Raw genomic sequence first — 12,649 nt, forward strand, 5'->3', positions numbered from 1 at the left:
AATACCTTTCAAAGTCCTGTTTGGTACTTAATAATTTCAGATATGTGTCTCTTTTTTTCCTATTTATTTATTTTCCCTCAGGTACAACTGACAAGTAAAAACTATATATTTATGGTGTACAATGTATTGTTTTGATGTATGTACTTGTGGTCTATATTTCCATCCAGTTTTTCTTTTTGTTCAGTAGGCATAGGGTTTTTTTGAGAGGTTGCTTAGTTCCATATAAACTTTGATATCCTATTTGTACCTAAGTAAGCATATTACTATCTGTAAGACACCTAGTAGATATCCTTTTAAATAGCTATATAGTAGTCCGTTATGTACATATGCCATTATTTACTAAATGATTTCACAAGTTGTCACACAGTTGCGCATCACCTAACAATAGAGATACGTTCTGAGAAATATATTGTTATGCGATTTTGTTGTTTGAACTTTATAACAGTATACTTAGACAAATCTAGATGGTATAGCCTATTACACCCCTAGACTATATGGTCCAGCCTGTTGCTAAAAACCTTTACAGCATGTACTGTACTGAATACTGTAGGCATTTGTAACAGGGTCATTGGGAATCTAAACACAGCCAAAAATAGAAAGGGTACAGTAAAAATACAGTGTGTATTTTTTTTTAATGAGTAGTGCCAAACTGTTTTGTAATCTTATGGAACCACTTTTTTTTTGAGACGGAGTCTCGCTCTGTCACCCAGACTGGAGTGCAATGGCACGATCTCAGCACACTGCAACCTCCTCCGCCTTCCGGACTCAAGTGATTCTTCCGCCTCAGCCTCCCAAGTAGCTGGGATTACAGGCACATGCTACCACACCAGCTAATTTTTGTATTTTTGTAGAGATGGGGTTTCACCATGTTGGCCAGGCTGGTCTTGAACTCCTGACCTCAGGTGATCCACCTGCCTCGGCCTCCCAAAGTGCTGGGATTACAGGCGTGAGCCACCACACCCGGCTAATTTTTGTATTTTTATATTTTTGTAGAGACGGGTTTCACCATGTTAGCCAGGCTGGTCTTGAACTCCTGACCTCAGGTGATCCACCTGCCTCAGCCTCCCAAAGTGCTGGGATTACAGGCATGAGCCACTGTGCCCAGCCGAGACCACGTCTTATGTGGTCTGTTGTTAACTGAAATAAAGTATTCACCTGGTTTAAGAGCCAGAACTCAGATTTGTGAGAAATAACAAGGTTACTGTATGACCTTCTCAGGTGTGGCTTTATTGCAACATGGCCAGATTATTACAAAGATTCATATAGATCAAAAGTAAAAACATGTCTATGAAATATAGCAGCAAAGACTAAAACTGAGATATGACGTGGTTAATCCATCCTGTTCCCCAAAACCCACGTTATAAAACTTTTTTTTTTGAGATGGAGTCTCACTCTGTCGCCAGGCTGGAGTGCAGTTGTGCCATCTCAGCTCACTGCAACCTTTGCCTCCCGGGTTCAAGCGATTCTCCTGCCTCAGCCTCCTGAGTAGCTGAGACTACAGGCACGTGCCACCACACCCAGCTAATTTTTGTATTTTTTAGTAGAGACAGGGTTTCACCATGTTGGCCAGGATGGTCTCCATCTCTTGACCTCGTGATCTGCCTGCCTCGGCCTCCCAAAGTGCTGGCATGAGGCACCGCTCCCAGCCTAAAACTTTTTTTTCTTTTCTTTTTCCTTCACACGGAGGGGGATACAGCAGGGAAGGGGAAGTTTGGGTCTCAGTGGAGTGGTGGTCCCTGGAGAGGGGTCACACTCAAGGCCAAGGTTTCTTCAAAGATAATCTTTAGACCATTAGTGTAGTCAGACTTTTAATTTGCTTATTTAGCATGCCCGTCTTCCATTATCTGTTCAAGTCCTTTACCAGCATTGGGAAATAAGATTAATACTGTCTGTGCTGCCTCCTAAGAACTTTGTTGATGGTTAAATGAGATCATGTTCATGAAAATGTTAGGGTCTCACCTGGGCATGGAGGCTCATGGCTGTCATCCCAGCACTTTGGGAGGCTGAGGCTTGCAGATTGCTTGAGCTCAGGAGTTTGAGACCAGCGTGGGCAACACGGCGAAACCCCATCTCTATAAAAAATAACTTTCTGAGTATGGTGTATGGAGAATGGCCATGTAGCCAAATGCTGAAGAATTAAGAGTTTGAAGGTCAAATCAAGCTAGGGCCCAGGCCTGGCTCTGCCTGTTATAGCTTAGCATGTCACACAGCCTTTCTGGAACACTTGTTTCTTCATCTGTAAGATGGAAATTATAATTCCAATGTCACAGAATTGTTATGAGGTGTAAATGAGATAATACATGTAACACAATTAGCCCTGTCTCTGGCATATAGAAAACCTTCAGTAAGTAAATGATAGCTTTACAGGCAGCTACTTGGAGCCACCAATTCTACTGATTAGAAACAAGCCTGTACCTATGTACGTACTTACATTACTCACTTTAGAAAATGTAACTGTTGGCCAGGCGCAGTGGCTCACACTTCTAATCCCAGCACTTTGGAAGGCTGAGGCAAGTGGATCACTTAAGAAGTTTGAGACCAGCCTGGCCAACATGATGAAACCCTGTCTCTACTAAAAATATAAAAATTAGCTGGGTGTGGTAGTGAGTACCTGTAGTAACAGTTACTCAGGAGGCTGAGGCAGGGGGATTGCTTGAACCCAGGAGGCAGAGGTTGTAGTGAGCTGAGAGTACACCACTGCACTCCAGCCTGGGCGATGGGAATGAAACCCTGTCGCAAAAAAAAAAAAAAAGAAAAGAAAATTTAAGAGTTAATGTCACCTCATCTCCCTTGAATCTGAAACTAGTTCTTATGGAGCTGGTCTGTTTGAGGGCTGTTTGTACCCCATTAGAGTCATTTAACTACTCTAGGAGTTGGTTTTCTAGTCATTTCCAGTGCCTCTCTCAACTCACTTCTCTCTAGCTCCTGTGAGCTTCTGAGAAGGAAGGACTATTTGTCTTTTTCTAAATTGATACATAATTATGCCTACTTATGGGGTATCTATGATATTTTGATACATGCATACAATGTCCAATGATCCAATTGGGGTAATGAGAATATCCTTCCCCTTGAACATTTATTCTTTGTGTTGGGAACATTTCAAATCTTCCAGCTATTTTGAAATGTACAGTACATCAGTGTTAACCATAGTCACCCTACTGTGCTGTCCAACACTAAACTTATTCCTTCTATCTAATTCTATTTTTGTACACATTAACCACTCTCTTTTCATCCCCTGCCCCCACTTCCCAGCCACTGGCCTATTTGGTTCCCCACTCCAAACACATAATACTCTGTAAATGCTTAACTTAGTCATATTTACCTCTAAACAATCAGGAAGGCCATGTGACATCCGCGAATGCTTTTTGGTTCCCTTAGGTCATGTGCATTCTCACCTGAGACATCCACACAACTGGGTGTGGCTCACAGCAGCCCAGATTTTTGGATTACTCTTTGCCTCTTGCCAGCCAGAGGAGCTTATTCAAAAATGGAATACCAAAAAGACCAAAAAACACCTCCCAGAACCTGTAGCAATCAAGTTCCTAGCCAGTGACCTTGACCAAAAGGTAAGGTTTCTCTCAAACCTTTTCCTTCCCTTGTGACTGTAAGATGTTCCTTCTGGTTCATGTAACTATCTTCGGGCCAGCCCTTGGGAGAAACTCTTCCAACCAACAATTTGTTGTACAGGTGAATCAATAGGAATATTAGTTACTGGAGAGGGGTCACTCTCAAGGCCAGGGTTTTTTCAAAGATAATTTTTAGACCATTAGTGTAGTCAGACTTCTAATTTGCTTATTTAGAATGCCCATCTTCCATTATATGTTTAAGGTTTTTTTTCTCTTTTCTGAGATGGAGTCTCACTCTGTCACCCAGGCTGGCATGCAGTGGTGTGATCTCGGGTCACTGCAACCTCTGCCTCCCGAATTCAAGGGATTCTTCTGCCTCAGCCTCCCGGGTAACTGGGATTACAGGTGCACGCCACCACGCCCAGCTAATGTTTAAGTTCTTTATCAGCATTGGAAAACAAGATTAATACTGTCTGTCTTGCCTCCTAATAACCTTGTTGATGATGTAAATGAGATCACGTTTATGAAAATGTCAGGGTCCAGGCCAGGCATGGTGACTCACATCTGTCATCCCAGCACTTTGGGAGGCTGAGGCAAGCAGATCACTTGAGCTCAGGAGTTCGAGACTAGCCTGGGTAACATGGCGAAAACCTATCTCTACAAAAAATACAGAAATTAGCTGGGCATGGTGGTGTACACCTGTAGTCCTAGCTACTTGGGAGACTTACATAGGGGGATCACCTGAGCCTGGGGAGGTCAAGGTTACAGTGGGCTGTGATCATGCCACTGTACCCCAGTCTCGGCAAGACCGAGATCTTATCTCAAAAAAAGAAAAAGAAAGAAAAGAAAAGAAAATGTTAGGGGCCATGGTATATGTGTCTCTGGTTTCCTAGGTCCTGGCACAATGTCTCACTCATAGTGGAACCCCATAAATACTGAATGAGTGGAGGGTAGAAGGGAAGAAAAGAGGAAGAAAAAAATATTGGACTGTAGCAAAGTGCTCTACTAGTAATGTAGAGGATTGGCCGGGCGCGGTGGCTCATGCCTGTAATCCCAGCACGTTGGGAGGCCGAGGTGGGTGGATCACCTGAGGTCAGGAGTTCGAGACCAGCCTGGCCAACATGGCGAAACCCCATCACTACTAAAAATACAAAAAATTAGCCGAGTGTGGTGGTAGGCGCCTGTAATCCCATCTACTTGGTAGGCTGAGGCAGGAGAATTGCTTGAACCCGGGAAGCAGAGGTTGCAGTGAGCGGAAATCACTCCACTGCAGTCCAGCCTGGGCCACAGAGTGAGACTCTGTCTTAAAAAAAAATGTAGAGGATTATTACCTGTTTCTCCCCAGAATGTGAAAGTATGCCATTTATTTGGGATGAAATGCTTAGGGCAGGTAGAAGGGAGCAGTTACACAACTTCTGGTCATGAACCTTTCCTCTCCAAATCTATACAGGTGGTCATTCAGAGCAAAATCCAGTACGTTAGTTGTATTACAGTTATTATGTTTAGCTTTTTAAAAACAATCAGAAATGTCCTGTGTTTTGTCTACCAATGTCCATTTTCTTTTCACAGATGAAAAGTATCTCTCTCGCCTCTTGCCATCAATTGCATTCCAAATTCTTGGATCAGTCTCTAGGAGAACAGGTAAGAATTGTAGTTCTCCCAGTTTAAAAGAAGGGGCCGGCTGGGCATGGTGGCTCGCGCCTGTAATCCCAGCACTTTGAGAGGCTGAGGCCGCCAGATCACCTGAGGTCAGGAGTTCGAGATGAGCCTGGCCAACATGGCGAAACCCCATCTCTACTAAAAATACAAAAAAATCAGCAGGGCGTGGTTGCGGGTGCCTGTAATCCCAGCTACTCGGGAGGCTGAGGCAGGGAGAATTGCTTGAACGCGGGAGGCGGAGGATGCAGTAAGCCGAAATCACACCACTGCACTCCATCCTAGGTGACAGAGCGAGACTCCGTCTCAGAAATAAAGAAGGAATTCTTGATTTCTATCAACAGTCTAATCTGATAGAATTCTATCAACAGTCTAAGCTTACATTTGTTATTTTGTTTTGTTTTGAACCTATCTTAATGCTTGGGGGATTAGATGAAATACAGACATACACTCAAATATATGTTCAAATACACATATGTCTTGTCAACGCTGGGTCCGTACTGGGATTACTCTTTGCTCCATTTAAAATTCCCAGTAAGGGTCTGGGTGCGGTGACTCAACGCCTATAATCCCAGCACTTTGGGAGGCCGAGGCAGGTGGATCACTTGAGGCCAGGAGTTCAAGACCATCTTGGCCAACATGGTGAAACTTCATCTCTACTAAAAAGACAAAAATTAGCTGGGCATGGTGGCGCATGCCTGTAGTCCCAGCTACACAGGAGGCTGAGGCAAGAGACTCACTTGAACTGGGGAGGCAGAGGTTGCAGTAAGCCGAAATCACCACACTGCACTCCAGCCTGGGCAACAGAGCTAGACTCTGTATCAAAAGAAAAAAAAAAGAGAGAGAGAGAGAGAAATAGTTATTTCTATGTAGAATGGCAGAAGGAATTTAATGGAGGTAGAGATGAAAGCTGTTGTTAAAAATGTAAAATGGGGCTGGTGTGGTGACTCACACCTGTAACATCAGCACTTCGGGAGGCCAAGATGAGCAGATCTCTTGAGGCCAGGAGTTCAAGATCAGCCTGGCCAACATGGAGAAACCCTGTCTCTACTAAAAATACAAAAATTAGCTGAGCACGGTAGCCTGTAGTCCCAGTTGCTGGGGTGGCTGAGGCATGAGAATTGCTTGAACCCAGAGGCAGAGGTTTCATTGAGCTGAGATCATACCACTGCACTCCAGCCTGGGTGACAAAGTGAGACTCTGTCTCAAAAAATACCCAAAAAACAAAACAAAACAAAAAATGTAAATGGAGGGCCTGGAAGGAAATTGTTTCCTTGTTCTGTGTGACTTTAAAGGGTAGAGCTAGTCCGGATAGATCAAAGTTACATGGAAATGGGTTTGGATGCCCTATGAGGAAGAACTTAAGAATGATCTAGGCCAGGCACGGTGGCTCACACCTGTAATCGCAGCACTTTGGGAAGCTGAAGCGGGCAGATCACCTAAGGTCAGGAGTTTGAGACCAGCCTGGCCAACATGGTGAAACCCCGTCTCTACTAAAAGCATAAAAATTAGCCAGGCATGGTGGTGCGTGCCTGTAATCCCAGCTTCTCAGGAGGTTGAGGCATGAGAATCATTTAAACCTGGGAGGGGGAAGTCACAGTGAGCCGAGATTGCACCACTGCCCTCAGCCTGGGTAACAGAGTGAGGCTCTGTCTTTAAAAAAAAAAAGGAATGATCTAAAAATGGAGCCATCATCATTTAATAGTTGTTAAATAGTTGTAATACCAGTTTGTTTTGGTTTTCTAATTGTAGAATACCTATTTTAGCTTATGCTCTACTAAGCCTTATTTATTTCAAAATCAATGTCCAATTTCTTCCCCCACCCCGTTTTTTTTAAAGGTTGTTAAGAATTTGTTGTTCGTAGCCAAAGTCTTGTATTTACTGCAACCTTATTGCGAGGATAAGCAAAGTAAGATAAAAGAAGACCTGGAAGAAGAAGAAGCTTTAGAAGATGGTGTGGCCTGTGCAGATGAGAAGGCGGAGTCTGACGGAGAAGAGAAGGAAGAGGTGAAGGAAGAGCTCGGCAGGCCGGCCACACTGCTGTGGTTGATCCAGAAGCTGTCCCGGATCGCAAAACTGGAAGCTGCTTATTCGCCAAGAAACCCCTTAAAGGTGCGATGAATGCACAGAATGACTGAGAGTAGTCATTTCTCTTTAAAGAGTATTTTAATGATATTAGTGATCCTCCTAAGTCCCTAGAAACTTTATCTTTGAACCCCAAACTGCAGCAATAACATCCGTCCCAAAATAGACTGAGCCCTGTTTTCTAAATTAATGCTGTGTCTATGATTGAGTGCTAAAGAGAAGTATTTCAAATGAAAAAAATGATCTGTACTTTCAGAGAACATGCATCTTTAAGTTCCTCGGCGCCGTAGCAATGGATCTTGGGATAGACAAGGTAAAGCCGTATCTCCCAATGATCATAGCTCCTTTGTTTCGAGAACTGAACAGCACCTATTCAGAGCAAGGTAACCCTGCCTCGTCTGTTCTCCTGCCTTTTGCACATGAGGATTTCTAACTTCTCTCCTGAATGTTTCCTTCTTCCTTTCTGTCCTCCCTCCCTGCCTGAGATTTATTTTTATTTATATATGTATTTTAATTATATATTATATACTTATATATGTTTATATTTATATATATATACACACACACATACATTTAAAAAAAAAAGAGAGAGACGAGTAGTGGTCTCACTATGTTATGCCAGGCTGGTCTTGGTCTCAAACTCCTGGCCTCAAGTAGTCTTCCAACCTCAGCCTCCCAAAGTGTTGAGACTATAGAAGTGAGCTACTGTACCCAGCCAGAGTTTATTTTTAAAAAGAAAACTTATATCAAGATAATTAACAAATAGGCATATTTGTATTATATTTGATTGCCCTCTTCTGTATGCTTTCTGCTGTCCCAGAAAGAATGTTTCTCACATAGAAGATGATGCTTTATCCTCAACATAGATTAAATAGTCAAAGAAAACTATGGTTCAGAGTAGTTTTAAACCTCATAGCACAATGAATAATAATGAACAATAAAATGTCATGACATTCTCATCTTAAAAACTATGGGCTGGGCGCAGTGGCTCACGCCTGTAATCCCAGCACTTCGGGAAGCCAAGGTGGGAGGATCACTTGAGCCCAGAAGTTCAAGACCAGCCTGGGCAACATGGCAAAACCCCATCTCTACAAAAGATACAAAAATTAGCTGGGTGTGGTGGAGCGCACCTGTAATTGCAGCTACTTAGGAGGCTGCGGAGGGGGTGGGGATCTCTTGAGGCTGTGAGGTTGAGGTTTCAGTGAGCCATGATTGCACCACTGCACTCCTGCCTGGGCAACAGAGTGAGACACTGTCTCAAAAAAAAAGATTATATGGCAAAAATATAAGTATTATCATTTTTATATGAAATAGTTTTAAAATATCATTTTAACATTTCTTCTTTTTCCTTGCCTGATACATTTCCCTCACTTATTCTAATTGTTGGTAATAACAGGTAAAGAGGGAACTGGGGGCAGGAAGGAGAGGAGGTAAAGTGAATGTTCAGAGTTTAAAAATAAAACAAATGAAGCAAATGTCAAAGCAAGAGCTCTTATAGTCCTACAACCTTGAGAGAAAGTTTCCTCACTCTTAGAAAGGAAAAAGCAATGGTAAAGGTTGAGGCTGCTGACAAAAGCAGGTTCAGGTGTGCTTTGGTTCAAGCCAGTCAACATTTAATGAGCACCTAATATCTGCCAGGCACCAGGGATTCAACAGCAGGAAAGTTTTCAAGAAGCTTGTGATCTAGAACAGATGTCCTGAGCTCCTGTGAAATTGAAATCGGGGGTTATTTGTATTTGGGGGTGAGTGGCAGAGAAGGGTGGGAGAGATGGCCTTTTTGTCAACTTCAAAAAGGAGGCTTTGACACTCCCCCGCCAAAAAAACAAAAAAAAAGTTACTGTGGGCAGAGCTAAGCCTCTGTGACCCATCATGGATTAGAGAGGGAATCTCTTACTTTTCCCCCCATCTGCAAGAGCTCAACAGGTAAACAGAGGTAATTCAAAACGTTTCTGTCAAGGTCCCAAGTTACTTTAATCCTAGTCTTCAGGGCCAGGTTTCCGCTGGGAAGTGGGCCTCATGTTCTCTGATTTCTTATTGCATCCTGAGTGAGGTGGTGGCTGGAGTGCTATGTCTAGCATTGCTGGTTTCCCCATCCCAGGAACATAGAGGCCAGTTTTATATCAGTGTTTCATGTTGAAGTAACAGTGATGATGCTGCAAGAGTTTAATTTTTTTGTTGTTTTATTTGGGGTTTCTTGCCAGATCAGTAGCTGGATATAAATGTTGTACATATTGTTGATTTTGTTGATGTTCAAATGTGTCCTTTCCTACCTTGTCTCTGATCATTACTCTCTGTGTGTGATTAGATCCTTTGCTGAAGAATCTATCCCAGGAAATCATAGAATTACTCAAAAAGCTGGTTGGGCTTGAGAGCTTCTCATTAGCCTTTGCCTCTGTACAGAAACAGGCTAATGAGAAAAGGGCACTCCGGAAAAAGAGGAAGGCCCTGGAGGTAAGTTTGCTCTTTGAAAATATGGCATGTTCACTGGACTTGATAACTACTAATTGTGCATGTTTGTGTCACACTTACACTTAGGGAGGATCAAGGGTTTGAGCGGTTGGGGACTTTATAGCTGGGACTTCAGATTTTCTTTAATGAGCATGTGTTTTTTACATTTATTTCTGTATTTGATTCTTATTGGTTTAACATTTACTTTAAAAGTAATATAAAATTTCTATTCTCTTTTCCAGTTTGTAACTAATCCTGATATTGCTGCCAAGAAAAAAATGAAGAAACACAAAAATAAAAGTGAAGCAAAGAAGAGAAAGATAGAGTTCCTGCGTCCAGGCTATAAGGCCAAGAGACAAAAAACCCATAGCCTGAAAGATTTAGCAATAGTGGAGTAATGTCTCCCTGTGCTGATACAAGCATGAACTTTCTGGAATACTCTGCTAGTCTGAAATTACAGCAGGTTGTCTGGGGTAGGGGGTAGGGGTTCTTTTTTTTTTTGAGACAAGGTCTCTGTCACCCAGGGTGGAGTGCAGTGACAACATCACAGCTCACTGCAGCCTCAACCTGGGTTCAAGTGATCCTCTCACCTCAGCCTCCCAAGTAGTTGTGCCTCCTAGACACACACCACTATGCCCAGCAAATTTTTTGTATTTTTTGTAGAAACAGGATTTCACCATGTTGGCCAGGCTGGTCTCGAACACCTGGGCTCAACTGATCCGCCTGCCTCGGCCTCCCAAAGTGCTGGGATTACAGGTGTGAGCCACCCTGCCCAACCAGGTTTTATTATTTAAGTTAAACTTTGGATAGATTGTATAATATATAGCTTAATGTAATCATGCTCATATTTTTTAAATAAAACACTTTATACTACTGCTGGGTCTTCACTGTCTAAAAAGCATGTGACACTAGTCAAAGAGTTTAAAATATAATTTGTAAATAAAAGGATACATTTTTAAATAGCAAGAAAAAATGTAGAAGTTAGCAATTAATCAGACGAAACATTTGCAAATACTGTTCTATAGTACTTTCTAAAATTTTAGGAAAAGGCAGTAAGAAAGATCTGCACAAATAGAACTATAACCATGTTCACGGCTAGGAAGATTCAGGATCATAAAATCCTACTTTTTTCCCAAGTTGATCCCTTTGGTTAAATGTGTATCTGAGCAAAATCCCAAGAGTTCTTCACGTTAACCCAACAAACTGATTCTAAAATGTATATGGAAGATATTAAGCCGAGAATAACCATGACGCTCTTACAAAAGTAGAACAGGATGAGGGACTTGCCCTATTGGATATCAAAAGTAAGACACAAAAACTACCTATAGAGAGAACGTGTAATAAATCCTACTTCATTAAGAACTTCTGCTTAGGAAAAGACACAAACTGGGACATGGCATACAACACATACTGTTAAACAATTAGTAGTACCAGGACATATAATGAATACTGATGAATCAACACAGATAATCTAGTGGAAAAAGTGGCAAAAGAAAGAAATGAGCATTGCACAAAAGGAGAAACATAAATGGTCCTTAAACATGGTTAGCTGACATGACTCTGCCATTTTTTCTTTTTTAAGTATTATGCACTGCTTGGTAAGTAGTCATTACATTGAGACCGCCAGGTGCCACCCTGGCTACATGAAGTTCTTAGATTACATACCTTCTCACACCAGAAGCTAAAGAATACCTGGACTAGTCGGAGTCCTACTGTACTAGCTATGTCTAGTTGTTAAATTGTTTGAGTCACTCCTGTATTTAGCCTCATCAGTAATTAGGAAAATGCCAATTATCACCAGAATTAGATTCCATTTTGAAATCATCAGATTGATAAAGCTGACAATACCAAGTGCTGGCAAGCATGGTGGAGCCATAGGAAATCTTATAAACCACTTTGGAAAGCAGTTTGACATTATCTTGTAAACCTGAAGACGGGTATACTCCCTGATCCCGAGTTCCACTCCTAGAGAAACCATGAACCATGGATCTGAAGAATGTTCTTGAACCATTGCTGAAAGTCAAGAACTAGAAGCAATCCAAATGTCCTTCCACAAGAGAATAAATAAAATGGTATGTTCATATACTGAAATAAAGTAGCAGAAATCAGCTAATTATATATACATCAATATAGATGATATTCTAGAAACAATGTTGAGTGGGGGGAAAAGAAAAATAAGAGTTGACTACCACTGTAATAAAATTGTGTGTACATATATAAATCTGTAGAAAAAAATTAATGATTTCAAAGTTTTCAGGATAGAGGGTACTTCTGAGAAGGAATAGGATCAAGGGAGAAGAACACGGTGGGGTTGGGGGACTTAAACTGTCCTCATAATGTTCAGTGTCTTACATTTGGTGCCAGATTTCCAAGTTTATAATGCTTCATTACATTACTTTCTGTACATAAAATATTTCCTGATAACATTTTCTAATGTTCGGCCAAAAACACATTAATACAAAGTTACCAGTACAAAGAAAACAAGTGGTTTCTTTGAAACTTTAAAGGTTTACTATTTACAACTAAAATGGTAATAAGCCACACTTATTTAGAGGTGGCTCAAGTTGTTTCTGTTGTTCAACTTTATAGCATCTTTTGCCTCACTCTATACTTGATGTGGAAGAAATATTCTTTAGTGCCCCATATATTTGGGGGCATATGGGGTGGGAAATCCACCCTATGTGCCAGGCACTTTGGATACATTTTGTTTAATCCTAGTATTCCTGAGAGATTCTTACAATTGGTTCCTATTTTACAGATGAAGAAACTGAGACTCAAGAGTAAATAACTTGCCTAAGGGTGATACAGGATGTAGGTGGTACAATCAAGATTCAAAGTCCATGCTTTGAGCTGGGCGCGGTGGCTCACACCTGTAATCCCAGCACTTTGGGAGG

At 41.7% G+C, this 12,649-nt stretch overlaps 1 protein-coding gene across 1 annotated transcript in view; it reads left to right on the forward strand.

Moving 5' to 3' along the window:
* UTP20 (UTP20 small subunit processome component) overlaps positions 1 to 10,628 on the forward strand; it is a 107,415-nt gene extending 96,787 nt beyond the window's left edge. Inside the window, exons 57-62 of the mRNA XM_024257181.3 lie at positions 3,379 to 3,566; positions 5,136 to 5,207; positions 7,062 to 7,334; positions 7,564 to 7,690; positions 9,613 to 9,758; positions 9,998 to 10,628. Coding sequence (XP_024112949.2) covers positions 3,379 to 3,566; positions 5,136 to 5,207; positions 7,062 to 7,334; positions 7,564 to 7,690; positions 9,613 to 9,758; positions 9,998 to 10,153 — 962 coding nt within the window. The 3' untranslated portion in view covers positions 10,154 to 10,628. The remainder of the gene's footprint in view (positions 1 to 3,378; positions 3,567 to 5,135; positions 5,208 to 7,061; positions 7,335 to 7,563; positions 7,691 to 9,612; positions 9,759 to 9,997) is intronic.
* The last annotated feature ends 2,021 nt before the right edge of the window (positions 10,629 to 12,649 follow it).

This window comes from Pongo abelii, chromosome 10, assembly GCF_028885655.2.
Source record: "Pongo abelii isolate AG06213 chromosome 10, NHGRI_mPonAbe1-v2.0_pri, whole genome shotgun sequence".
NCBI classification, from domain to species: domain Eukaryota; kingdom Metazoa; phylum Chordata; class Mammalia; order Primates; family Hominidae; genus Pongo; species Pongo abelii.